Source organism: Prionailurus viverrinus, chromosome C1, assembly GCF_022837055.1.
Source record: "Prionailurus viverrinus isolate Anna chromosome C1, UM_Priviv_1.0, whole genome shotgun sequence".
In the NCBI taxonomy this organism is placed as follows: domain Eukaryota; kingdom Metazoa; phylum Chordata; class Mammalia; order Carnivora; family Felidae; genus Prionailurus; species Prionailurus viverrinus.
Window position 1 is genome coordinate 56,972,952 of NC_062568.1, and position 27,205 is coordinate 57,000,156.

General features: G+C 38.3%; 1 protein-coding gene across 5 annotated transcripts in view; it reads left to right on the forward strand.

The window, feature by feature from the left end:
* METTL8 (methyltransferase 8, methylcytidine) overlaps window positions 1–27,205 on the forward strand; it is a 103,944-nt gene that overhangs the window by 70,128 nt on the left and 6,611 nt on the right. For 3 of the 5 annotated variants that reach the window (XM_047872959.1, XM_047872958.1, XM_047872960.1), the window contains 7 exons: window positions 5,768–6,138; window positions 8,142–8,191; window positions 13,946–14,009; window positions 15,680–15,819; window positions 20,107–20,213; window positions 20,339–20,404; window positions 21,114–23,553. In XM_047872959.1, coding sequence (XP_047728915.1) covers window positions 5,768–6,138; window positions 8,142–8,191; window positions 13,946–14,009; window positions 15,680–15,819; window positions 20,107–20,213; window positions 20,339–20,404; window positions 21,114–21,304 — 989 coding nt within the window. In that variant the 3' untranslated portion in view covers window positions 21,305–23,553. Of the gene's footprint in view, window positions 1–5,767; window positions 6,139–8,141; window positions 8,192–13,945; window positions 14,010–15,679; window positions 15,820–20,106; window positions 20,214–20,338; window positions 20,405–21,113; window positions 23,554–27,205 lie in introns of those variants that run through there. The other 2 variants (XR_007155091.1, XR_007155092.1) reach the window with 1 other exon arrangement.

The following is a 27,205-nucleotide window of genomic DNA, read 5'->3' on the forward strand; positions in this document are numbered from 1 at the left end:
ATTGCTCATCATAATTTCATCATATAATTTTGCATAGTTTATATTTTATATAAATCAAATGGTGTTTAATTCTGTATTTTTTGTTTGTTTTTATGAAGGTTCACTCCAATCAGCATTATTTTTACAATTTATACTGATTATGTCATACTGAAGTTTTTTGTTTTTTTTTTTAATTTTTTTTTTCAACGTTTATTTATTTTTGGGACAGAGAGAGACAGAGCATGAACGGGGGAGGGGCAGAGAGAGAGGGAGACACAGAATCGGAAACAGGCTCCAGGCTCTGAGCCATCTGACGCGGGGCTCGGACCACGAGATCGTGACCTGGCTGAAGTCGGACGCTTAACCGACTGCGCCACCCAGGCGCCCCTGAAGTTTTAATTTCAATTGGATGCTTTATAATGAGAGGAAAGTACAAAATCAGAAAAACAGGTTATTTTCAGAGATATTTTGGAGGGGTTGTTACTGATTTTGTGTTGTGATGCCTGGGTGGTTCAGTTGATTAAGCATCCAACTCTTGATTTTCGGCTCAAGTCATGATCTCGGGATTCTTAAGATAGACCTCTGGGTTGGGCTCTGTGTTGACAATGCAGAGCCCACTTGGGATTCTCTCTCTCCCTCTCACTCTGCCCCTCCCCTGCTGGTGTTCTCTCTCTCTCTCTCTCTCAAAATAAATAAACTTTAAAAATTTTCTGATTTTGTGTTAGGAAGGCAATATAGTGTAATAGTTAAGAGCATGAGCTTTATTTATTTATTCTTTTTTAAATTTATATTTTTTAGTAATCCCTACACCCAAAGTGGGGCTCGAACTCACAACACCAAGATCAAGAGTCATATGCTCTTCTGACTGAGCCAGTCAGATACCCCAGAGCATGAGCTTTAAAGTCCAATAGACTTGGGGGGTGCCTGGGTGGCTCAGTTGGTTAAGCATCCGACTTCAGCTCAGGTCATGATTTCACGGTTCGTAAGTTTGAGCCCCGCATTGCACTGTCTGCTGTCAGTACGGATCCCGACTCAGATCTTCTGTCCCTCTCTCTCTCTCTGCCCCTTCCCCACTCATGCGTACTTGTGTGCACTTGTGCTCACACACTCTCTCTCTCTCATAAATAAATATTAAAAAAAAAAAACATCCAGTAGACTTGGTCCAGATCCTGGCTCTAGCTGGATGACCTTGGAAAATTTTTTATCCCCTCTGACCTTGAATTTCTTTGTCTGTAGATTGGAGTAATAATATGTCTGATGGGTATCATTAGGATTAAAATGGGAAAAAATCCAAATAAAGCATTTGACATAGTGCCTAGCACATAACAAACAGTATGTGTTATTGCTGTTAATGATATAATGATTTATGTTTTTTTCTCTTAATTCCTGAATAGTGGGAAATACTTGAAAAAGGCTTGGAAGTGTACGTATTAGCAGACCTTGACTGTAGTCTTCTCATAGTAATCAGATCCTTTTTAAAGATTGCATAATCTAGGGTTGAATTTAGATGCTTGATGTATTTGCAATGAACCAGATTCCAGTCACCTTACTGAAGATTCATCTTTATAAACTGTAGAAATTAAAACAGTAGTAGTACAAGTTCATATTTAAGACAGCAATCTGACCCAAGGTTTTGTAGTTTGTAGAACTGACAATGTTTAATGTTCTCCATAAATTCATGGGGTTTAATAAGAAAAGTACATAGACTTTTAGACCTTGAACATAGAGAAACACTAATTCAACCCCTCATCAAATGAGGAAACTGTCGGCAAGTTGAGTGAAGAATTCATCTAAAATTCTTGTTTTGTGTATAAGATATAGATAAAACTTTACAAAAAGAAAGAACTACTTAATAATCATTAAATTGTTGCCATCACTCTAAATATTCATCTGATTATTATAAATGAGTATATAATAAATATTAATGTTTTTTAAAAATTATTTATATTTGAGAGAGAGAGAGAGAGACAGAGCATGAGCAGGGGAGGGGCAGAGAAAGAGGGAGACCCAGAATCCGAAGCAGGCTCCAGGCTCTGAGCTGTTAGCACATAGCCCAACATGGAGCTCAAATTGTGAGATCATGACCTGAGCCAACGTTGGACGCTTAACCAATTGAGCCACCCAGGGGCCCTGGTATATAATAAACTTTAGAACTGTGATCAGTGTATAGACTGGTCTGTGTGAATGTTTTCTGTTAATATCATTATCCTTTAGATTTTAGTGGCTATTGAAGATTAATTCCGAGGGGAATATTTCCACAGATTAATTGAGATGTAGTGTTACATTCTAGTTACTGATAGTTAGGTTCAAACTCACTTCACAAGTAGCTTGGCAATGAAACCTCAGATACTAGGGATTTTACTAAATGTAGGTCTTCTTAGGTGGTTGCTTTTTATTAAACTGAAACATTTTTTACCAGCACAGAGTGAGTTACAAAGAGAGTTTTTAAGGAAAAAGGAACAGGGGAGGTGTGAGAAAACCCTGGGGAAATTTGATAGTTTCCTAATTCCTCCTGAATCTGATTTTCAGAATGTTGTTTTATTTCCTCACACAGTATACCAGGCACACTCCAGTTCTTAAAAGTAGAGATAGAACTATTTTAAAGATAATATATAAAATTTTCAGATAAACCACAAATGGGCTTCCTTCCATTAGTGCAGATGTGAACATGTTTTGGACTTCAGCATCATATAATTCTTTTGTTACAGAGATCTACTTTCATTTCTCAGACCTTAAATACAGATGGGAGTTTCTGTCTTTATAGCAGTCCTGCTGCCAGATACAATTCAGCCTTGATGGGAAGGAAGTCTTGTGGCCAGATGGGTGGAGATCCATGTACAAGGCCATAAAGATAAAAATGGAAAGAAAAGGAAAACTATAAAGGCTTCAGGACAGGGTTCTACAACAAAGATGAACTGGCAACTGCTGGCAACTGCTTGTTCTGAGGGTTGGGGCTTCTTTACAATTATGAAAGAAATGATTCCATTATTTTTATTTATAACTTTATTTAGGGGATAGTAATTTCATACAGATCAAAATTCAAATGAAAATTCTTTCTTTTTAATTTCTTTCCTAGCCTTTTTTCGTTTGTTTGTTTATTTATTTATTTTGAGAGCGATATTGAGAGAGCACAAGCGGGGAGGGGCAGAGAGCAAGGGGGACAGACGATCTGATGCAGGCTTTAGGATCCAAAGCAGGCTCTATGCTGACAGCAGAAAGCCCAGTGCAGGGCTTGAACTCACAAACCGAACCCTGAGATCATGACCTGAGCTGAAGTTGGACACTTAACCGACTCAGCCTCCCCAGGCACCCCCAAATGAAAATTCTTTTTCTATTCCTGGCCCCAGCCAACCCAGTTCCCCTTTCTAGAGGCCACCAGTATTACTGGTTATATGAATATCCTTCCAGAGGTATTCTGTACGTATACAAGCAAATATGTGTGTGTGTATGCATTGTGTTTCTGTGTATGCACACACATGTGTTCTTTATCTTCATTTTTCCTAACAAATGATTGTATCGTATACACACTGTGCTACACTTTGCTTTTTTGCCCAACATTAGATCTTGGAAATTATATCGATAGAAGATCTTTTTTATTCTTTGAAAGCACTTTAAAAAGGTCGTGTGTCGGGGCACCTACGTGGCTCAGTCGGTTGAGCAACCGACTTTGGCTCAGGTCGTGATCTCGCGGTCTGTGAGTTCCAGCCCCGCATTGGGCTCTGTGCTGACAACTTGGGAGCCTGGAGCCTGCTTCAGATTCTGTGTCTCCCTCTCTCTCTCTGCCCCTCCCCCACTCATGCTCTGTTTCTCTCTCTGTCAAAAATAAACATTAAAAAAAATTTTTTTTAATAAATAAAATAAAATAAAATAAAAAGGTCATGTCTATATTGGGTGAGAATAATTCTTTTTTTTAAATGTTTATTTTATTTTTGAGAGAAAGCACGAACAGGGGAGGGGCAGAGGGAGAGGGAGACACAGACTCTAAAGCAGGCTTCAGGCTCTGAGCTGTCAGCACAGAGCCCAATGTGGGGCTAGAACCCACAAGCCATGAGATCATGACCTGAGCCGAAGTTGGACACTTAACCGACTGAGCCACCCAGGTGCCCCAGGTGAGAATAATTCTTAACCCAGGGATTAGGCCTGGTACATGCATAACAGTGTCCAAGAAATGTTTGTTGAGTGAAGGAGTGAGTGAATTATTTTATTAATTTAAGGTACAAATAAAAAGAGGCAGAAAGCTGGGGCACCTGGGTGGCTCAGTTGGTCAAGCGTCCGACTCTTGGTTTCCGCTCAGGTCGTGATCTCATGGTTTGTGGGTTTGAGCCCCACATCAGACTCTGCAGTGCATGTTCACACAGACTCTCCACAGCATGGAGCCTGCTTGACATTCTTTCACTCCCTCTCTCTCTCTGTCCTTCCCCCGCTCACTCTGTCTCTCTCAAAAATAAATAAATAAGGCTAAGAAAAAAAAGAGGCAGAAAGCTAAGAATTGTCTGAAGTTCTGAGATGGTTGAACTAACGCTGACACTGGACAGAGGAAAATCCAAGGGATAACATCATGAAACGCAAATTTCCTTTAAAAAGGCATATCTCTTTAAGGTTTCATAGTAGGAGATGTCAATAGGAAGAGATTCCTCTGGAGGTAGGGGGAGAATGGGATGGCTCTTAGCTCCAGGGGTTAAGATAGGTGGTCCTAGCTCTGCTGTGACTGGGCTCTGGGGCCTAGAACAAGTGGGTTCATATCTGTGCTATCTTCTGTTCAAACGCAAAACAAGGGAGTTGGGAGTAGATTATTTCAATGGGCCATTCTGGCTCTAAGATTGTGTAATTTATAATTCTGCAATTTCCTGTCTGATTACCAAGATATTCATTGTGTTGAAACTGCATATACAGAGACATAAAAAATGGTGTCCTTTCTCTAAGAGTCCTATAAGTTATTGGTAAAAATGTGAGTATTAAGAATCCAAGATTTAGGGGTGCCTAAATGAGTGGCTCATTTGGTGTCTGACTCTTGATTTCAGCTCAGATCATGATCTCATAGTCCGTGGGTTCAAGCCCCCCATTGGGCTCCACACTGACAGCACAGAGGCTGCTTGGGATTCTTTCTCTCTCCCCCTTCTCTGCTTGTGTGTGTGCTCTCTCTCTCTCTCAAAAGAAATAAATAAACTTAAAAAAAAAATCTATGGGCGCCTGGGTGGCTCAGTTGGTTAAGCCTCCAACTTTGGCTCAGATCGTGATCTCTTGATTCATGAGTTCAAGCCCCTCATCAGGCTCTGTGCTGTCAATGTAGAGCCTTCCTGAGATCCTCTGTCTCCCCCTCTCTCTGCCCCTCCTCCCTTTGTGCCTGTGTGCACACATGCGCTCTCTCTCACAAAAATAAACATTAAAAAACTTTTTAAAATCTATCTTCCTTAAAAAAATAAATAAAAATAAATTCCAGATTTAAACTATAAAAAGTAGTTTGCAATGATTATATTCCTCACAAAAATGTATTGGCCAAACTATTAAGACACAGGCAGATTTGTAGGGGATAGAACTAAATACCCCATACACTGACACATTTTGAGAAAAATAATACTCTGTAGTTTTAACCTGTAAGAGGCCAAAAAAAAATCAGATAAATAAAAATTATAATATTAAAGTTATTCAGTAGTAAATGTAATTGTTATAAATGTATGTAATATATTTAACAGTATTTAATTATTAAATATATTCAGTTATTAAAGTAGTAACTAATAGTAAACATTATTTATAGTAAAATAAATCTTTTTTTTTCTCTTTATTTTAGTTAAGTATGAGAATGAAGCTAGTCAATATTGGGATACATTTTATAAGATTCATAAGAATAAGTTTTTCAAGGATCGTAATTGGCTGTTGAGGGAATTTCCTGAAATTATTCCAGTTGATCAAAAAACTGAAGAGAAGACACAAGAATCATCATGGGATAATGTGAAAACTGGTGCTGCAAATTGTTTCTCAAGAACGCACTGCCCTATTATGCCTGAAGAAAAAAATCTTGGTATGAAAAGGTGTGGTTCATCAGATGGTCCAAGCAAAGCAAGATCTCATTTTTCCAACCTAGACTCTGAAGAACACAGCGAAGGACCTCTGAAGACTGAATTGTTTCCTGGTAGCAGTGCCACTTTCAGAATCCTTGAGGTACTGTCCTGCAGGGGCAAAGATGGGAGGTGGCAAATAATTTTAAAATGTATATTGCATATTACCTTATTAATGATCCAGATTTTTTAGGGAGAATAATGATCAAATCTAACTAGAAAAGGGTTCAGTATGCCTTTGTGCATAAAAAATATTGAAGGGACTCACATGTATAATCAAGCTCTAAGTTTGTGATTTTAATTTTTTTTTTAATTTGTTTTCATTTCTAATTTGAAGGCAGTTTTAAATACCAGTAAAGTTTTGGCCTTAATTTCTGTCTCTTTCTGTTATTACCCCTTTTTAAGTGAAATAGAAATAAGTGAGATATAATTAGCTATAATCCAGTGTAGACCTTGACTTTCTTTCTTTTTTTTTTTTTTTTTTAATGTATTTATTTCTTTTTGAGAGAGAGTGAGAGCAAGAGCACAAGCAGGGGAGGGGCAGAAAGAGAGGGAGACACAGAATCTGAAGCAGGCTCCAGGCTCTGAGCTGTCAGCACAGATCCCAAAATGGGGCTCGAACTCAAGGACTGTGAGAGAATGACCTGAGCCGAAGTTGGACGCTTAACCAACTGAGCCACCAGGTGCCCCTTGACCTTCTGTTTTTAAAAGTAAATCTCGGGTCGCCTGGGTGGCGCAGTCGGTTAAGCGTCCGACTTCAGCCAGGTCACGATCTCGCGGTCCGGGAGTTCGAGCCCCGCATCAGGCTCTGGGCTGATGGCTCGGAGCCTGGAGCCTGTTTCTGATTCTGTGTCTCCCTCTCTCTCTGCCCCTCCCCCGTTCAAGCTCTGTCTCTCTCTGTCCCAAAAATAAATAAACGTTGAAAAAAAAATTTTTTTTAAAGTAAATCTCCTCCTTTTGGTTATAAAGGTATCTATACAAGGGATTTAACCACCCTTCACATTTTACTAACTTTTTTTTTTCATTTATACTATTTTATATAGTTGAGCTATACTGTACCTGTATTTTGAGGTTTTGGTTTTTTTCTATTTAACATTATATAATAAGCAGTTTTTTCTATCTTAAAAATTCTCTATAAACATTTTTGTGGCTGCAAAATATTTTATTATGTGGAGTACTTTAATTCTGCTTATCTGTTTTTACAGTACTGAGCATTTAAATTGTTTTCAGGTTTTCTACAGAAAATATCTTTGGGTATAGACTTTTCTGTATTTCTTTTATTATCTTGGGTCAGATTTACTAATTCGTAATTTATTTTAAAAATGTAATGCTCTTAGTGGTACCTGGGTGTCTCAGTCATTTGAGAATTCGACTCCTGATTTCAGGTCATGATCTCATGGTTTGTGGGATCGAGCCCTGCATCTGGCTCTGTGCTGACAGCATGGAGACCCCTTGTAATTCATTCTCTCTCTCTCTCTCTCTCTCTCTCTCTCTCTCAAAATAAATACATAAACTTAAAAAAATAATAAAATAATAAATTTAGTGCTCTTAAAATATATTGCCAAATAATTTTCTAAGAAGCTGTATTAATACAAATTCACAGCAATATATGTCTGTTTCATCACACTCTCATTGGTTAGAATATTCTTATTTAAGTGCTTTCCTTTTTGACAGATGAAAATTACACCTTGTTTTAATTTGCATTTCTTTGATTGCTAACTAGGTCAGATAGTTCTTCAGATGTTTAGAAGACAGTTGTATTTCTTTTGTGTTCTATTTATTTCCTTTGCTAATTTATCTGTTACTGTTTTTTTAATGAATTCTACCCTTTTATCATATTTATTGCCAATTTTTTTTCATAGTGCATTGGTCACCTTTTAATTTGGTTTGAGTTTTGGTGTATAAAATTTTCACATGTTTCCATAGTTAAATTAATCAGTGTTATTCTTGTGGCTTATTCCTTTGCTTTTGAGTTTAGAAAACTCTCCTACACCTAGAGATCCAGTAAATTTATTCTAGTTTTTTTTTTAATGAAAAAAATCTAACATTGGTGAAGAAAATTTAACCTTCTTTTCATGATATTTGTTTATTCTTTCAATTTTTTAGGTTGGCTGTGGTGCTGGAAATAGTGTTTTTCCAATTTTGAACACTTTACAGTGAGTTTTAAAGTTTTCTCCTACAAAATTTTACATATGTATGGGGTGTTCAGAAATTCTGGGAAAATGTCACGTGTATGCTGGTAGTGTTTTTATTCTCATATAAACAATCACTGAAGCAAATTTCAAAGAATTGTTTCGGTGTCTAATTTCACGTAAACGAGGAATTACTATGAAAAGAATGTTTCACAGCTATGGGTTGTCCACCATGGGTCAAAGTAATTTTTAAAGCTTGTGTTTGCATGGATGAGAGAATAAGAAAAGAGCAAGGGATTTGACCCTTCCACTAAGCTGTGAATTGCTAACTTCAGAAATCGATTTGCTCCTCCAGGTATGTAGGTGCCATTTTACACACACAGAATTGAGTTTAAAGCTTATTCTTAACCCTCATTTTGTCATCACTTCTGGAGCCACACCCAGTAGAAGACCTTCTTTTGTCAAATAACTTGAAAATGTTTGAAGGTAACAGCAACTAGTCTAAGACTAGACTAAAACTCAAAAAAGCAGACAGAGATGATAGGGACAGAGGTGTTTTCCTGACACATCCTTCCTGTTCACTGCTTCACGTATATGTTGTGGTATTTCCATGATGAAGACACTTCTTACAAAGCTTTTCTAGCACCTTTTACCTATTCTGTTTTGTTTTGTTTTGTTTTGAGTTTTTTTTTTCTTTTTTTACATTTTATTTATTTTTGAGAGATAGAGAGAGACAGAGCACAAGTGGGGGAGGAGCAGAGATAGAAGGAAACACAGAATCTGAAGCAGGCTCCAGGCTCTGCACTGTCAGCACAGAGCCCGATGCAAGGCTCGAACTCACAAACTGTGAGATCGTGACCTGAGCTGAAGTCGGATGCTCAACTGACTGAGCCACCCAGGCGCCCCTCTTTTTTTTTTTTTTTTAAGTTTATACAATAACTTTCACATTATTTTTTCCATTATAAAATCAACATGAGCACATTGCAGAACATTTCCATTAGAGGACAGAGGGGTGGGAATCACCCATCATCCTAACATAGCTACTGTTTGTTATAGTTCCTTTCAGTCTTTATGTGTATTTTAAATTCTAATGATGCTATTTTTTTAGTGTTTCCTTGTAATACAATGAATTCTCATATACCCACCACCTCAATTTAACAGTTAACACAATGCCAACATTATGACACTTTTTTTTTCTTTATTTATTTTTATTTTTATTTTTATTGAGAGAACTTGTGAGCAGGGGGAAGGGACAGAGGAAGAAAGAGAAAGAATCCTGAGTAGGCTTCCACGTTCAGTGTGGAGCCCAACCCTGGGATCATGACCTGACTCAAAATCAAGAGTCAAATGCTCAACCGACTGAGCCACCCAGGTGCCCCTTATTTTATTTTTTTAAAGTAGTCTTCACATAGGGGCACCTGGGTGGCTCAGTCGGTTAAGCGTCTGACTTTGGCTCAGGTCATGATCTCTCAGTTTGTGGGTTCGAGCCCCACGTCAGGCTCTGTGCTGACAGCTCCGGGCCTGGAGCCTGCTTCGGATTCTGTGTCTCCCTGTCTCAGCCCTTCCCATGCTCATGCTCTGTCTCTCTGTGTCTCTCAATAATAGATAATGTTATAAATAAATAAATAAATAAATAAATAAATAAATAAATAAAGTACGGAAGTAAGTAAGTAGGCTTCACACCCAGTGTGGAGCCCTACATGGAGCTTGAACTCATGACCCTGAGATCAAGATCTGAACTGAGATCATTAGTCCGACAGTTAACCAACTGAGCCACCAGGTGCCCCCAGGACACTACTTTTAAATACTTGTGATGTAGCACCAAAAAAATCAGGATATTCTTCATTACTAACATAGTAAATAGTAATTTCCAAATACCATCAGATTACCAGTTAAAGTGGCCAGGCAGAAGTGATAGAACTGCACATTTGCAGGTCTGAATGGCCTTTCTCCTTTTGTCTTTATTCTCTTTGTTTTCCCTTTTCCTCATTTCTGGGCCAATGTTTCCTGTTTTATTATACCACGTAGCCAGTTTCCTTCACCCGAGTTATCTCTGAGCTTATGGTACACAGAAATTTACTACCTTGGCAGTTGATAATGTGTTACTTTATGACTCATCCCAAGGTATTATTTAGCATGTCATTTCTTTATGTCTTGTGTCTCCAGCCACTGCTTGTATTCCTTGAGGTAGAAAGCATATTTTACCCTAATCTGATTTTCCAGGTAGCCCAACAGTATAATACAGATAGTTAGAGCTCAATACATATTGACTAATATCTCTGAATCCCCACTTGTTAGTAATATTTTTCCCTTTTTACTTCTCCCTCCAGCTAATAATTGCAATCTTTTGCTTCCTTGCTCCCTGATTCTTCGTGGCTCTGTCTTTTTTAAAAAAAACTCATTGTAGTTCGATAACGCAAGATAATTAATTCATCATTAAAAGGCAATCAGTGATTAGCCTTCCAAAGGGAGGATTAGACTTTTTTTCCCCACCTAAGAAATTATGTTTTATTACTTTTGGAGAGTACAGGATTAGTGTTTTACATTTTCAGAATATTTTACCATAATTAGACCTCTGGAATTGAGAGGTCATATCATTCTCCAAGGATCATTTAATTCTTAAACCCCCTGCCAAGGGAGTGCTTTGTGGTGTGGTGTTAGTAGTGATATTTACACCTGCTTGCTGGGAGAAGGGCCAAGGCAGTCAGCTGATTTTACAGAAAAGCTCTGGAAAGTCATTGGGTGGTCACAAGACTTCAGCTTGGGCTGCTGATGCATGGGAATTCAGTCTCAGAGGTCATGCTGCTGTCCTGGTAGGACCACATGGCAAATGGCACATACTTTCTTTAACTGCTAGACTGTTCTATATCTTGTGGGTGTTTAGTAACCACTGCCCAAAGGTTGACTGCATACCTTTTATAATGAGCTAGATATGCCAGTGTCCAGAGAAGCATTTTGAGTTATATGGAAGTTTTTATAGAACCATGATAATTTCTTAAGTTTTTAAGTTCCTAGAAGGCAAAGGCAGATCTTCCTATAATATGATAATAGTAATAATAGCAATAGCAACAACAATTATAATAATGACTAACATTTATTAGGTGCTTACTCTGAGTTAGGAACCTTCCTAGAAACTTCTAAGAATCCCTTCAATCCTCACAGTGACCTTAGATGCCATTGATCTCTGCTTTATAGATGAGGAAACAGGATTACAAAGAGATTAAGTAACTATTCCAAGGCCACACAACTAAGTGGTATAGCCAGGATTCAAACCATAGACAGTTTGGTTCCAACGTTTATTTATTTTTAGGACAGAGAGAGACAGAGCATGAACGGGGGAGGGGCAGAGAGAGAGGGAGACACAGAATCGGAAACAGGCTCCAGGCTCTGAGCCATCAGCCCAGAGCCCGACACGGGGCTCGAACTCACGGACCGCAAGATCGTGACCTGGCTGAAGTCGGACGCTTAACCGACTGTGCCACCCAGGCGCCCCTAGACAGTTTGGTTCCAGAGCCCTTGCCCTTTGCCATCATATTACATCGTGCATCTGAGTGCTTACGGAAAATTTTCAAACACGTATGACCGCCCAGCAAATTAAGAGTCATGAATATATGGATTTCATAGGAAGCAATAGGGGTACAGGCTGCAATAAATCACTGTTGGTTTTTTTTCGATGTTTATTTATTTTTGAGAGAGACAGAGACAGAATGCGAGTGGGTTAGGGGCAGAGAGAGAGAGGGAGGCACAGAGTCTGAAGCAGGCTCTAGGCTCCAAGCTGTCAACACAGAGCCCGACGTGGGGCTCAAACTCATGAGCCATGAGGTCATGACTTGAGCCGAAGTCAGATGCTCAACCGACTGAGCCACCCAGGTGCCCCTAAATACTGCTTTTATTTGGGACAGATGAAAAAAAAACAAGTAGTGCAAGTCATAACCAAATCCTGTTCATTATACTTTAACTTATTTGGACAGATCTTAAATTGAACGCAAATCTCCAAATGCCACAGAATGAAGGACTCCTTCTCATAGTACTCATCCATGAGTAGCATTTAAGAGTATTATCTGAGCCTGGGTGAGATTTTATTTGTGGAATTCATATTTGTGCTTGTATCCCATATTTATTTAGTAGTTCTCCTTGCTTGAAATGTCTCCTGAATCAAAGTTCTAATTATGTGTTTCAAGGCCCACTTGTATATCCTGCCACATACTGGTTTGAGCTCTCAGGATCAACTCTGCTTCTCATCCTTGGCACATGACTCCCCCTTTAAGCCCTATACCATTTATCCTTCTCCCCATTCAGCATTGCTATCCCCCTTCTTCAGAATTGTTAAAACTTACACCTTAGGTAAGACTTAGGAAGTCTGCCCTATCCATAACCCTGTAGAAGCTAGATAAAACCAATCATATCCCCAACTAGGCTGTAAAACCCACAGGAGCCAGAACTATAGTTATAATTGTTGTTTCATAACATGCCAGTCTCTGTGATTCAGGCATGGTGCTAAGCAACATGATGCAGTAATTATTGATACAAGCATATGAGGGATGACCGGGAAGAGTACTGACCCACAAAATTCAAAGTATATGCATGCCCATGAATAACCATGGTCCAGACATTGTTACTGAATTTCAGGTAAAAAGCCAAATAGAACTTGTCTAAGTTCAGTGGAGGCCAATTAAGATTACTCAAGACTTTTATATGAATAAACATCCTCCAACCAAAAAATAACTGTATTTATTTACATCTGTAAATAAAGTAACTGAGTCTTAGAGAGGATGAGTCAAATTCACAGAGTTAATAAATGGCAAATTCAGGACTTAAACGCAGGTCTGTTTGGCTTCAAAATCCATACTCTTACTATTTTATTAGACAATTTCATTTACTAACTTGTATTCTAATTCTTGGTACATACATGAGTCTTAATAAATGTTTGAAAAAACTTGAAAAGATAACTAAGAGTTAATATATTAGTATTTTTTTACTCTTTTTTAGAAGTTGTATTTACATGCTATTAAAATACATATGTATTCCTGTCCCATTAGGGCATCAGAGCCTCTGTGAGAAGCTCAAGAACCAAATGAGTTGTACACACAGAAAGGGGAATGAAGCACCAAAGAACACAAGGATCTGAGCATCCTTGCACAAGGGTAGCACTTGACTAGGCAACAAGGAACTATAGGCCCTGCTGGCTGGAGGCACAGAAGAAAGACTGGGGGGGAGGAAGATGGAGCAATGATGATGGATGGCATTGGAGGGTTCCTGTGTGAGAGTGTGATGGGACGTAAGGCAGGTAGGCCCAAGCAACAGAGAGCTTTAAAACCAGGACAGGAAGGGGCACCTGGGTGGCTTAGTCTGTTGAGCGTCCAACTCTTGATTTTGGCTCAAGTCATGGGATGGAGCCCTGTGTCAGGCTCTGTGCTGAGCATGGAGCCTGCTTAAGATTCTCTCTCTCCTCCTCCGTCCCTCTCCCTCACTCATGTACACTCTCTCTAAAATTAAAAAACAAAAAACAAAAAAAAAAAACAAAAAAAACCAGGACAGGAATTTGAAAGTTACCTTGTAATTAATAAGTATTTGAGACAATGCTGTTTCAGAAGTAACATGAAGGCACCCATACACCATTATAGAGAACACCATCTAAAAGGAGAAACAGTAAGCCAGGTGTCATCCAAAATTTTATTAAAGAAATACCTTTTAACAAGTTCAAGCCTACAGTTTCCTTTCTTTTGTAACCTGAGCATATGTGAACTCTAGATTTAAATATTTCTTCCATTTCCATAGGAATGCTCCAGAGTCCTTTCTTTATTGTTGTGATTTTGCTTCCGGAGCTGTGGAACTAGTAAAGGTATGCCTCATATTTTCTTTAAAGAGAGCCATGTAAGGATATAATTTATTTGTTGTTGAAGTGATATTTTTTAAATGTTTCAGTGTTATCTGTAACCATTTTTAACTGAGCTTTTACTAATTCTGGGAATCACATCATCACCTGATGCCTAAGATATTACCCTAAAATGATAGAAGTTATTTTGAATTCAAAATAAAGCTGGGAAAAAAAAAGGAAAATAAAATGAAATAAAAATGAAGGGACTGGTACACCTAGAAAGGTCAGCAGGTCCTATGAGGTGATCTTATTCATATTTATGTCCCTATAGCCCTATGCACAGACTGACACATAGTAGGCACTAGTTAAATTGAAACTTTTGAAAGTAAAACAAATTTTGAGAAAGTATATGATACAAATGTAAAATGTCCTAGACTATTTGGAAAACAGTGGGGAGCCTGGGTTTGTTTGACCAATCCCCAAAAGCTAGTAAGCATTACCTTAGCAAAAAGTACTTTTAGGAAATGGGAAAGGAAAGGAAATTCTGCTAACATAAATGTGTAGTCAATAGATGGAACTTAATTTCTGATAACAAGAGTAATAGTTATTCATGGTAGACATTTTCTAAAATACTAAAAAACCTAAAGAGGAAGATAAAATTCACCTATAGTCACACTTCCTAGAGTCCTATGGTGAATCGAGCTTACTGTTTTGGTATATATGCTTCTAGTGTTGTTTTGTACTCAAACTGTGTGCATGTGCATTTGTGTGTGTGTGTGTGTGTGTGTGTGTGTGTGTGTGTGTGTGTGTACTCTAATTTTTTCATTATTTATTTTTTTAAAGTTTATTTATTTAAGTAATCTCTATACCCAACATGGGGCTCGAACTCATGACCCTGAGATCAAGAGCCACATGTTCCACCAACTGAGCCAGCCAAGGCACCCCTGCTCTAATTTTTTGAAAATAACAGTTATTGAGATATAGTTCACAGACCATGAAATTCACCATTTTAAAGTTATACAGTTCAGAGGCACTGGGGTGGCTCAGTCAGTTGAGCATCCAACTCTTTTGATTTCAGCTCAGGTCATGATCCCAGGGTTGTGGGATCAAGCCCCGAATTGGGCTCAGAGCCTACTTAAGACTCTCTGTCTCTCTCTCTGTCTCTCTCTCCCTATCCCTCTCTCTCCCTCCCTCTGCCCCTCTCTCCAGCTTGTACGCTCAGTCTCTCTCTCTATCTCTTTCAAAAAATAAAGTATACAGTTCAGTGATTTTTAGTATATTTACAGAGTTGTACAGTCATTACTATTATCTGATTGTGTATTAGAGGATATTTGTATCTTAAGCCAAAGGAGGCATGGACAAGCAGTGGGAGAGAAAACAGGATGATCTCAGTGCCTCCGAAATCACATAGGGTAGGCTTCCAGCAACGCTGCCTCAAAAGCCTGCCCTATTCCACTTTTAAAATTAAAAAGGGATTGTGAAGAATACTTGTTGTTGAGTCCAAGTGCTAGACTTAATTTTTTTATGGCAGCTTGAAATAAGCTAACAGAATATGGAATCTGAAATAAAATGCATTCATATTTACAGAGGGAAGACACTAGGGAGAAATATAAAATTTGACCTCTTTATTTTAAGAAAAATGCTAAAAGTCTGCTAACTGCTTTTTTATTATTATTGTTCCTTTATCATGATAGTTGCACTCATCCTACAGAGCAGCTCAGTGTTGCGCCTTTGTTCATGATGTTTGTGATGAAGATTCACCGTACCCTTTTCCAGATGGGATCCTGGACGTCATTCTCCTTGTCTTTGTGCTCTCTTCTATTCATCCTGACAGGTAACTGAAGACACGAGAAAGGGCAAAGCAAATGTGTAAAGCACCTTTATCAATCGTGGTTTTCAGAACTATCAAAAGTGACAATTCTTAACTTTATTATTTAGTGAACTATACCATATATAACATGCAGCCTTTTAAGTGCAGTTTTTCCTTTCTTCAGACTTTTAGAAAGAAACCGGTCAAACTGCTTCATTAGTGAGCTTTCTATCACTGTCAGAGTGAAGTGAGCATATTCTGGCAAGACACATACCTATTAAAAGTGACAGTACTTTAAGGAGATTACAAATTCAGAACAGCCTAATAGACTCCCAAGAGGGAAATTGTACTTGGTGATCAGAAACAAACATCTTTCTTTGATTTAGCATCTTACTGAATGTTCGTGAAGAGGTGGGTTGTGAATCTGTTTGGCTTCATACCAGTCTGTCACAAGACTTAAAAAAAACGTGTTTTAGGGGCGCCTGGGTGACTCAGTCGGTTAAGCGTCTGACTTCAGCTCAGGTCATGATCTCACGGTTCGGTTCGTGAGTTCGGGCCTTGCATCGGGCTCTGGGCTGACTGCTCGGAGCCTGGAGCCTGCTTCGGATTCTGTGTCTCCCTCTCTCTCTGCCCCTCCCCCACACGTGCTCTGTCTCTCTCTGCCTCTCAAAAATAAAGAAAACTAATAAAAAAGAATGTGTTTTAAAGAGCCCTCTAGGGAATTAGGGGTACTCAAGATTTGCCAGATCAACCTTGGTCCTTTATAATCTAAGGTTGGCCTAGTGCCGTCATTTAAATATTTATGACTTCGATTTTTTTTTTAAGTTTATTTATTTATTTTGAGAGGCACAGAGAGTGGGAGTGGGAGAGGGGCAGAGAGAGAGAGAGGAGAGAGAGAATCCCAAGCAGGCCCCACACTGTCAGTGCAGAGCCTGACACAGGGCTTGATCCCATGAACCGCGACATCATGACCTGAGCTGAAACTAAGAGTTGGACGCTTAACTGACTGAGCCACTCAGACGCCCTGTTCACACAATGTTTTGAAACAGTAAACATAGCTTTTGTTCAGAGAGGAAGTAGAAAGACATATTACCAGCTATTAAAATGATCACTTCTCTTAGAATTTTGCCACCTCATGTATATTAAGACACGTGTGGTGTCAAGGGTTGTGCATTTGTAAGTTTTCTTAAAATTGGGTTTTCTGCTCTGGTAGTAGATTTAGCTCCAGGAATGTTCCTCTGCTGGTAGATACAGACTTGATATCAACCACTCTTTGATGAGTGTGACACTTTCCCAAAGAAAGTGGGTTAATGTGTGCGTTTTCCTTTGCAATTATAAAATCATTAAGCCCCTTTACTGTCCTTTTACTTCTCATTCAGAGATGAGCTTTTTGGTTGCTTTTTGAAAGACAAATTAAATTTTCAAATAAATCTGAATGAAACATATTTGTACCTGGTGAGATATATCACATTCCATGAAGCTACATTTCCTCCCAGTTTCTATAATCTATGTCTTTCTACTAATCTGGGTAGAATATTGGCATCATTCAGGTACTGGTAGAAAGATGTCATCTATGTATTTTGTCTCATAGTTAAAAGAATGAATAGTTAAAAGGATGGAGTAGATGGATAGAGAACAAGATTTTCTATTTGACACCTGTAACAGGAAGTGTTTAAATTCCAAATAAGACCACAAAACCACTACTTGAAATTAGTTTAGATAATGTATTTTCTTATGATTTGAACTGAATGTTAAAAAGAAGGGGAAGCAGATGTCTTGGAAGGATTACTGTCATTCTATAGTATGTTCATTCTATGTAATTATTATAAAATAAATTTACATGTATCATGTCCCTAGCCATTTTCTTGCCTAAAATGGTCCAAATGACCCAAAAAAAGGGTGAATGCGTAGAAGGAGGGCAGTAGTAAGTGAAAAGGCAGGACAGTATCTTTAGAGTCATTTGGGACAGTGATGTATTTAGCCCCGTGAAAGTTTTGGAAAAGTGTCTTCTTGACAGCTTGGAAAATCCATGCACAAATGAATGGCAAGCGATTCTGCTAGACCTTGAGTCTGGGCATCCTAGCCTAAATGGGAATAAACCACAGGAGGCTACAAAAGAAGAGCTAACTGTCCTTATCATTAAAATAAAGTACAGTATAATATGTTTACCACAGATCCAAGCAGAGAGTAGGTAGTCAATAAACACTCCTTTTTAAAATCTCTTCTTCCTTTTCCTCACCCTCCAACTAGAGGTAGATGAGGATAGCAGAGTTGGCCTGAGTGGAATAAAGAAAGAAAAGGAGCCTTCACCCATTATTGTCTTGTCCATCTCCCCCAGCCCTCTCCCACCGACAGTTCTCAGGAAGTGGCTCTGGAAGTTGGCACTGAGCCAAGCAAGATGGGATGATGAAGAAAAGCAGCTCCCCACCCTTGCCTTTACTCACAACCCCAGACATTAAAGGATAATTGGGAAGAGAGGATTTGCAGACGGAGATGGCTGTATTTGGCCCTTTGTTTTTCTGCATCTTTGTTTCATGCTTGTTTTAGTAATCGTTGCAGAAAGATATTTTTCTCAGTACATAAAACATTTCTTCTGAAAGTGGATATTTTAAGGATTAGATACAGTTTTCTTTAATTGCCAAAGCCTAAGGCCATAAGCACAGTGTGAAAATAACCTGTAATAAAATAAACAAGGAAAAATATTTTTCTTTTTTCCCTTTCATGTACTTATGTTCCAGTTTTTTAAAAGAGCATTTCATCTAATTATGCCACCTCTTTCTGTTATATTTCTGTCTTGTTTTCATAGTTACTTTAATTTCCTCACTACTTCCTTCAAAACCTGACATAAATCTGGCTTTTCACTCCATTATTCCACTGAACAGTGTTTTAACTGGAAAGATTTACAGATTATCTAATCTAAAACCCTCATTTTTAAAATAAGAAAAATCTAGAAGCTTTAAGTAGCATGGATGAAACAGAGATGGGGAGGACTTAGCACACAGGCTGCCATTTACCATTCTCTGCTCAGGGCAGACACTGATAACTGATTTTGTACCCTGATTGTCATTCCCAGTGAGCCCTAAGAGCCCTTCTCAATAGAGCTCTGTAGGCAGCCAATGTCAGTCACTTGGCATTAATATGAGATCTGAAATCTTTGCCATCTCTGGCCCATAATCACACATAAGACCATAAACTTAACCAAAAACATTAAGTCAAGAGCAGTCACAAGGGGTCATATTTGATTGAGAGCCAAATGAAAAGAATAAATAATAAAAGAAAGAAAGTAAAGGCTTCCCAGTATTGAGCTGGGGGTGGAGTGTGAATAGAATTTAAATAGGCAGAAAGTAAGAAGGAGAGAATTCTTTGAGGGGAAACCATGTGAACGAAGGCATGGACTGCTTCAGAGCCAAGCATATAACAGTTTGGCGAGAGTTGATGCTTCACATTGAGAAGTAATGGTAAAGATGTTAGAGAGATTGAGACCAGTTGTAGGAGATCTCAAGGGCCCAACTAAGAAATTAAGATTTTATCCTATGGGTTAAAATCATGAACATTTTTGAGCAAAGGGATGATTTGACAAAACCATCATTTTAAGCGGAATAATTCATCAGTAATATACAGGAAGACTTAACAAGGGGAATAATAAAGCATGTTAAGAAGTAGTATGTTTTCAGGCCTAAGGAGGTAGAAGTTTGTACTAAAGGAGCACCAAAGGGAAACAAAAAAAGAGAAAAAAGCCATCAGTTAAAAAAAGAACACCTAGAATTGGATGACTAGATGGTTATGGGGAGGTTAGTGGAAGAGGAGAAAAAGGAAAGGGGTTAAGGATGTCTCTGAGGTGTTAACACTTTGATGAATGATGGTACCTTTGAACTAAATAAAGGAGAAGGAGCTAGTCTGGGAGGAAAGGTGGTCTCTGTTTAGATATGTGCGATTTGGAATAGCTCTACAATATTTTTTTATCTTCAAGGAAAATGAAGCAACTTCAGTGTTTATCTGCCTTGGAACTACCTTAACTTGATGTAAATATCAGGAACCATCTGTGGTTTTGCAGGGCAGCTTTGACATCATATATCAAGCTCTCTGAAGTCACCACTCTTGTCATTTGGGTGATTACTTGATACTCTAGGCCTTTTGATTCTTATCATTTAGCAAGTTGGTACCCTTTTTCCTTTCTATACAAAATATATATATTTTTGTGGGTTAGATTTTTCGGCCCCATCGAGCTTTCCTTATTTTATCTCTAAGAAGGTTAGGATGTGGCATGTAAAACAAGATTTCTGTAAACAGTGTCTTGCTTTGTTTTCAAAGGATGCAAGGTGTTATAAACCGACTGTCCAAGTTACTGAAGCCTGGGGGAATGCTGCTATTTCGGGACTATGGAAGATATGATAAGACTCAGCTTCGTTTTAAAAGGGGTATATTCAGTTTGGAGTTATTTTCATGTGTTTTAAAGAATGCTTTGTTTATATTTTATTTCAAGTTTTTGTTTGTTTTGTTTGAAGGAATACTCGGTTTCTCTGATCGCAATTATTTTTTTTAGGGCATTGCTTATCTGAAAATTTTTATGTGCGAGGAGATGGTACCAGAGCATATTTCTTTACGAAAGGTATGCTTATCTATAAGGGGAAATAATTAGCTGTAAAAAAAAAAAAAACTCTTTGGTTAGTCTGTCACCGCACTGTAGCTGTTCTACATGAAAGCTTGAAAATGGCCTTTTTGCCTTTTAATCCTTTCCCAGCTGAAACTGCTTTAAAAGAATCGCTTGTTTCATCTTATACCCAAATGAAGATGTAGTCTGTTCCATTTTGGAAGTACTGTTAGCCCAGATATGAAGAAGCTGATGACATACCACAGCCAAAGGAGGGAATTTGATTTTAAGAGTCCATAGAAAATTACTTGTCTCTTGTCAATTTCTCCTTTAAAAAAAAAAAAAAAAACTTTTAAAATGAATTCTGCATGCAAGGATTTTCTCCAAACTTATGTGAGCACTTTTAAAATGTGCCATTTGGGGTCTCTGCAAACTAACAAAAACTCAGAACAGAGGGCACCTTTCAAAATATTTAAATTTGCAACCAGTAGTAAGTAATGTATATCTATTTATGCCTGCTATGTTAAACTGTGTATATTGGTATATTTCTGTGAAGTAGAAGAAACCTATTTGGTTTCACAGGTTTCCTTAACTAATTTGTACTAGAGAGTTTCTTGGTTTAAATGAAATTTAGATGGTCAGTCATTCCATTGTTCTTGACTGTCTCCTTTTCCCCCCACCAAGCCCCAGTCACATATACATTTGATTGCCACTTTTGTCTCAACAGGGGAAGTCCACACTATGTTCTGCAAGGCTGGGTTAGATGAGAAGCAAAATCTGGTTGATCGTCGCTTACAAGTTAATAGGAAAAAACAAGTGAAAATGCACCGAGTGTGGGTTCAAGGCAAATTCCAGAAACCATTACACTTGACTCAAAAACCCTCCAAATTGGTATCACCACTCCTTTCTCATGGCTGAGTTATGTATCATGTTAAGGTACAAACCAGAGGATTACACTATTCAAAGACTTCTGTAAATCTTTCATTTTTGAAAGGGAAGACAAGAGAATTTGTATATCCTGCTGTTTATCATGGGTGAGCTCTTTTGTTCATTTTAAGCACTTGTAAATGATTTGGAAGAGTATATATACCATATTCTGTGCTCAAGCTTGTTTGGGTTTATTGTGTCTAACCATTTTGTTTGTTCTTTGAATTTTATAAGCATTCAGTTAAATGACTGATATAAGTCAGATGATTCTGAGAAACTATACCCTGCCACTTTTTAGAAGTGGGAAAAAAACATCTATTTATACATTAGTCTAACACAGTTAAATTCTCTTCCTCTCTTATCTGATAACGGAAAGGCAGCTCTCCTTGTTTCCTTGGCCAGTCACAAAACCAAGACTAAGGTGTTTGTTTTGTTGTTGTCTGTTTTTTCCCAAAACTCTTTTTTTTTTTTGATTCAGAAACTAATGTCTGAAATAGAATGTTAGTTTCTCTTTCCTTTCCTAAAATTAGGGAAGTATGACCCAAGCTAACATTATTTTCAGGCTATTCTTAGGCATACAAGTTGTAATCTCTCTTTAAGACAACTGCTATACACGAGAAAATTCTTAAATTGTAGCAATTAAAAATTTATTTACCACCTTGCCTCAAAAAGGGTATAAGTTGGCTTTCAAATTGTACTTTGTAAAAACAGAGTTTCTAAGATTGGTTTTTCGTTTGTTATACAACATCTACTGGGTACTTACATTGTGCAAAATTATATGGAGTAATACAACAAAGACTCAGTCCTGTCTTCAGGGAGCATAAATAGGATCTGGCTGGCAAAGAAAAATGTGCACATCCCAAGCCTCTCAATCACAATCTCTTATAATATATGAACAGGTACTCAAATAGGGAACTTATCAGCTAGTGGACTTTGGTTCTGAGCCACAGAAATCTGGAAGAAATGGATAGTCTCTTGAAGGACCACCATGGGAAAAATTTAGTTCCCACTGTTTTTTCCTTTTTGAATTCACTTAAAATTCAGTTTTCTGTAAGAATGTGATTGGTCCCACTTGGGTCATGGATTCATCTCTTGACAGGTTGGGGCAGGGTGGCTTCATTGATGATGCGACTAAATGTATGGAGTGGAGAAAAGTTCCTCAAAGCAGAATGAAGACCCTGTTATCAAAAAAAGAGAAGAGGGATGCTGCCTAGTCATAAACATGTCACGTAGTAGTGGTAGCAGCAGCAATAGTGGTTCCAAAGAGAGAGAAAGATTAGCTGGTGGGAAGAAAAGGGGAAGTATCAGCATTCTGGGGGAGGTGGGTGTCAGGCTAGTCCTTGAACATGTGCTCTCAGAAGATGATGAAAGACAAGTGTGTTTGGTATGGACCATTCGAGATGAGGAATCATGGACAGAAGATAGGGAGGTCAGCTTATAGACAGAATAGAAGAGCACATTTTGGGGGGGGCGCTTGGGTGGCTCAGTCAGTTAAGCATCCAACTCTTGATTTCTACTCAGGTTATGATCTCACGGTTTGTGGGATGGAGCCCCCACGTTGGGCTCTGTGCTGACAGCACGGAGCCTGCTTGAGATTCTCTCTTTCTGCCCCTCCCCTGCTTGCACTCACTCTCTGTCTCTCTCAAAATAAATTAAAAAAAAAGGGGGGGGGACACATTGGGTTCTAGTCTCTGGATTGGAGCAATCTGAAGTTTGTTTCTTTGTTTCTGTTTTATCCTACTGATAGCATGTTATGAATATATTTAGAGAGATTAGGGCATCTTATGTAGAATGGAATGCAGTGAGGTCATATGTGGGAGCAAGGAGGATCACAAGCTTTTTGCATATACTTGCCTTGGTAGCAATTCCTCAGAAGTACAATATTAAGGTTTCTGTTTAAATATGCTTCCGTCAATAATCCAAAAGTTGAAATTTGCCTGAGACTCTTCACTCTGTTGTATTTCATAATTAAAGTGTACATTTAAAGCCAAACTAATGAACGTATTACATACAACAAGGGCAGTTAGATAAGTTAATGTTGCTATGGGAACCCCAGTAGATCTTCTTGTGTCTCAATTTAAAAATCATGGCCTAAGGTGGTTTTAAAAACAACAGAAGATAAAATCATTCTCACATCCTCACACATGTAAATCATACTCTCTCTCTCTCTCTCTCTCTCTCTCTCTCTCTCTCTCTCAGTCCTAAATAGCAGATTCAAGCCAGGCTTTTGACTGGCACAGTAAAATTCAGCTTTGTGTCTTTCTATAATGTATTATAGCATGTAGTTAACCTTTAGAAACTTCAAAAATACATCAACCAAATTTGGACTGTGAGACACAAACTGGGCTCTTTTGGGCTCCGTCTAGCATAGACCTCTTAATCCACATGGCTGCTCAATAGGTCATTTCTACCAGTGTCTTCTGCTTGTCTGGTTAGTCTTTCTCTTGCTTAACCCACCTAAATCAGCCCCCTACTTAAAGTTGCTGCTAGACAAAATAACAGATTTTTGGCAGAGGGAAAAAAAAAAAAGGAGGGGGTGTAACCTTTTGCCTATAGATAATAAAAAATCATGTGGCAATCCCTATAAAATACCACCAGCATTCTTCACAGAGCTAGAACAAACAATCCTAAAATTCATATAGAACCAGAAAAGACCCCAAATAGCCAAAGCAGTCCTGAAAAAGAAAACCAAAGCTGGAGGCATCACAATTCCAGACTTCAAGCTGTATTACAAAGCTGTAATCATCAAGACAGTATGGTACTGGCACAAAAACAGACACTCAGATCAGTGGAACAGAATAGAGAACCCAGAAATGGCCCCACAAATGTATGGCCAACAAATCTTTGACAAAGCAGGAAAGAATATCCAATGGAAAAAAGACAATCTCTTCAGCAAATGGTGCTGGGAGAACTGGACAGCAACATGCAGAAGAATGAACCTGGACCACTTTCTTACACCATACACAAAAATAAACTCAAAATGGATGAAAGACCTAAATGTAAGACAGGAAGCCATCAAAATCCTTGAGGAGAAAGCAGGCAACAATCTCTTTGACTTTGGCTGCAGCAATTTCTTACTTGACATGTCTCTGGAGGCAAGGGAAACAAAAGCAAAAATGAACTATTGGGACCTCATCAAGATAAAAAGCTTCTGCACAGCGAAGGAAACAATCAGCAAAACTAAAAGGCAGTCAATGGAATGGGAGAAGATATTTGCAAATGACATATCAGATAAAGGGTTAGTATCCAAAATCTATAAAGAACTTATCAAAATCAACAGTCAAAAAAACAATCCAGTGAAGAAATGGTCAAAAGACATGAGTAGACACTTTTCCAAAGAAGACATCCAGATGGCTAATAGACTCATGAAAAGATGCTCAACATCACTCATCATCAGGGAAATATCAATCAAAACCATAATGAGGTACCACCTCACACCTGTCAGAATGGCTAAAATTAACAACTCAGGCAACAACAGATGTTGGTGAGGATGCAAAGAAAGAGGAACCCTTTTGCACTGCTGGTGGGAATGCAAACTGGTGTAGCCACTCTGGAAAACAGTGTGGGGGTTTCTCAAAAAATTAAAAATAGAACTACTCTACAACCCAGCAATTGCACTACTAGGTATTTATCCGAAGGATACAGGAGTGCTGTTTCAAAGGGGCACATGCCCCCCAATGTTTATAGCAGCACTATCGACAATAGCCGAAGTATGGAAAGAGCCCACATGTTCATCAACTGATGAATAGATACGGAAGATGTGGTATATATACGATAGAATATTATTCAGTGATCAAAAAGAATGAGATTCTTTCCAATCCACAATGTGGATAGAACTAGAGTGTATTATGTTAAGCCAAATAAGTCAGAGAAAGAGATAATCATATGATTTCACTCATGTGTAGAATTTAAAATAGAAAATAGATGCACATAAGTGAAGAGAAGCAAAAATAATATAAAAACAGAGAGGGAGACAAACCATAAGAGACTCTTAAATACAGAGAATGAACTGAGGGTTGCTGGAGGGGTGTTGGGTGGGGGGATGGGCTAAATGGACAGGGGGCATTAAAGAGGGCACTTGTGGGAATGAGCACTTGGTGAATGCATGTTGTAAGTGATGAATCACTAAATTCTATTCCTGAAATCATTATTACACCATATGTTAGCTAACTTGGATTTAAATAAATTAAAAGAAAAAAAAAAAAAGACAGGAAATGTATTCTTCCCTGGAGCCTTTCCAGAAGGAAAGCAGCCCTGCCGATACCTTGATTTTAGATTAGTGAGACCCATTTCAGAGTTCTGACCTCCAGAAAGTAATAAGTTTGAGTTGTTTTAAAATCATGAAGTGTTGCAAATATATCTGCTTGGGTATTAGCTTAAAATATTTGATAACTGCATGAAATTCTAATTTTTTCTTCATAAACATAAAGCTAGGACCAGTTAGGCAGAGTTTGATATTTAAAAATTCTTCTGAGGGAGCTGAATTTCAAAAGGACAGTTTTCTTTCTAATAGAAAAAGATGTTCCTTCATCTTTTTGCAAGATAGAAACAATGAAATATTCTGTATTAAAAATGCACCCTCTATTTTTCCACACTTCTAAAAATTTGCTTTTGAGTATTTTCCAAATGTAAAAACTCTCCTACACAAACTGTTTTCAGAAGTTTGCAAAAAAGCCAAGGTAACGGTTTCTGTTATTAAAAGTTTTGCATTCAGTATGACACATTTGTTGTATTGAAACACCAAGTTAATGTTGACTTCTGAGAAATTATTTGTGTTGCTTGACTCTGGTCCATATGCTTTGTCTCTGAATTATGAACACACGGAGGTTTCTACCATTATGCAATCTAAATAGTTACTTACTTTAGTTTGTGAAACCTCACCCATAGGCAAAGAGATGCCCCCCTGGGCATCTGAATCATTTAGACTGAAACTTCAGGTTAGCTAAATTCTTGCCCCCAAACTCTTATGCTGTCTTCCTATGGTTTTCTAACTCATCAAAGCCGAATTCTGAAACTGGAACTTATCACTCGTTGTTACTTCTAATTGGTTTTAATGTTTATTATGCTCCTCACAAGTGCAGATAACTTCACATTTGCATCACTAATAGACCTCTTTCAGAGCCTCTGCTCCTTCTGCTTCCTGCCTCTATTAGTCATCCGTAGACGACATGTTGGCGTGGATTTTCCCTCCCCACATGTGAAAGTGCATTGTAAATTCTAAAGCACTGAATATGTGTGAGGTATTGTGATTAGTAACAACATTACAGTCTATAAGACGGCATACAGAGTATTCCAGCAACAGAAACTTTTTCAGCGGTTTCATGAGACCTTGTGAGAAAGACAGTAAGATGCGGTGGAAAAATATTGCCTTGGAGTCAGCAGAAAGCTTGGGTCTTAGTTCCTTTTGAAACACTTAGCTACTCTTTTTTTTATTAAAAAAATTTTTTTTCAACATTTATTTATTATAGAGAGACAGAGTAAGAGCATGGGAGGGACAGAGAGAGGGGGAGACACAGAATCTGAAGCAGGCTCCAGGCTCCTGTCAGCACAGAGCCTGACACAGGGCTCGAACTCACAAATCGCGTGACAAATCACGAGATCATGACCTGAGCCAAAGTCGGATGCCCAACCGACTGAGCCACCCAGGCGCCCCAACACTTAGCTACTCTTAATTTAGCTCTGAGTGCTGAGTCTTTTATAGACTACAGTTTTATATATTAAACTATTACTTCATTTAATTTTCAGACTGCTGTGAATTCATTTCTATTATAACCATTTAACAGATAAGACAGGGGCCCTGAGATTTGGGATAACTTGCCCTGGATATCACAAGTCAGTGAGAGAGCCACAGTTTGGACCCAGAACTGATTGCGAAACCTTTAGTCTCCTCAG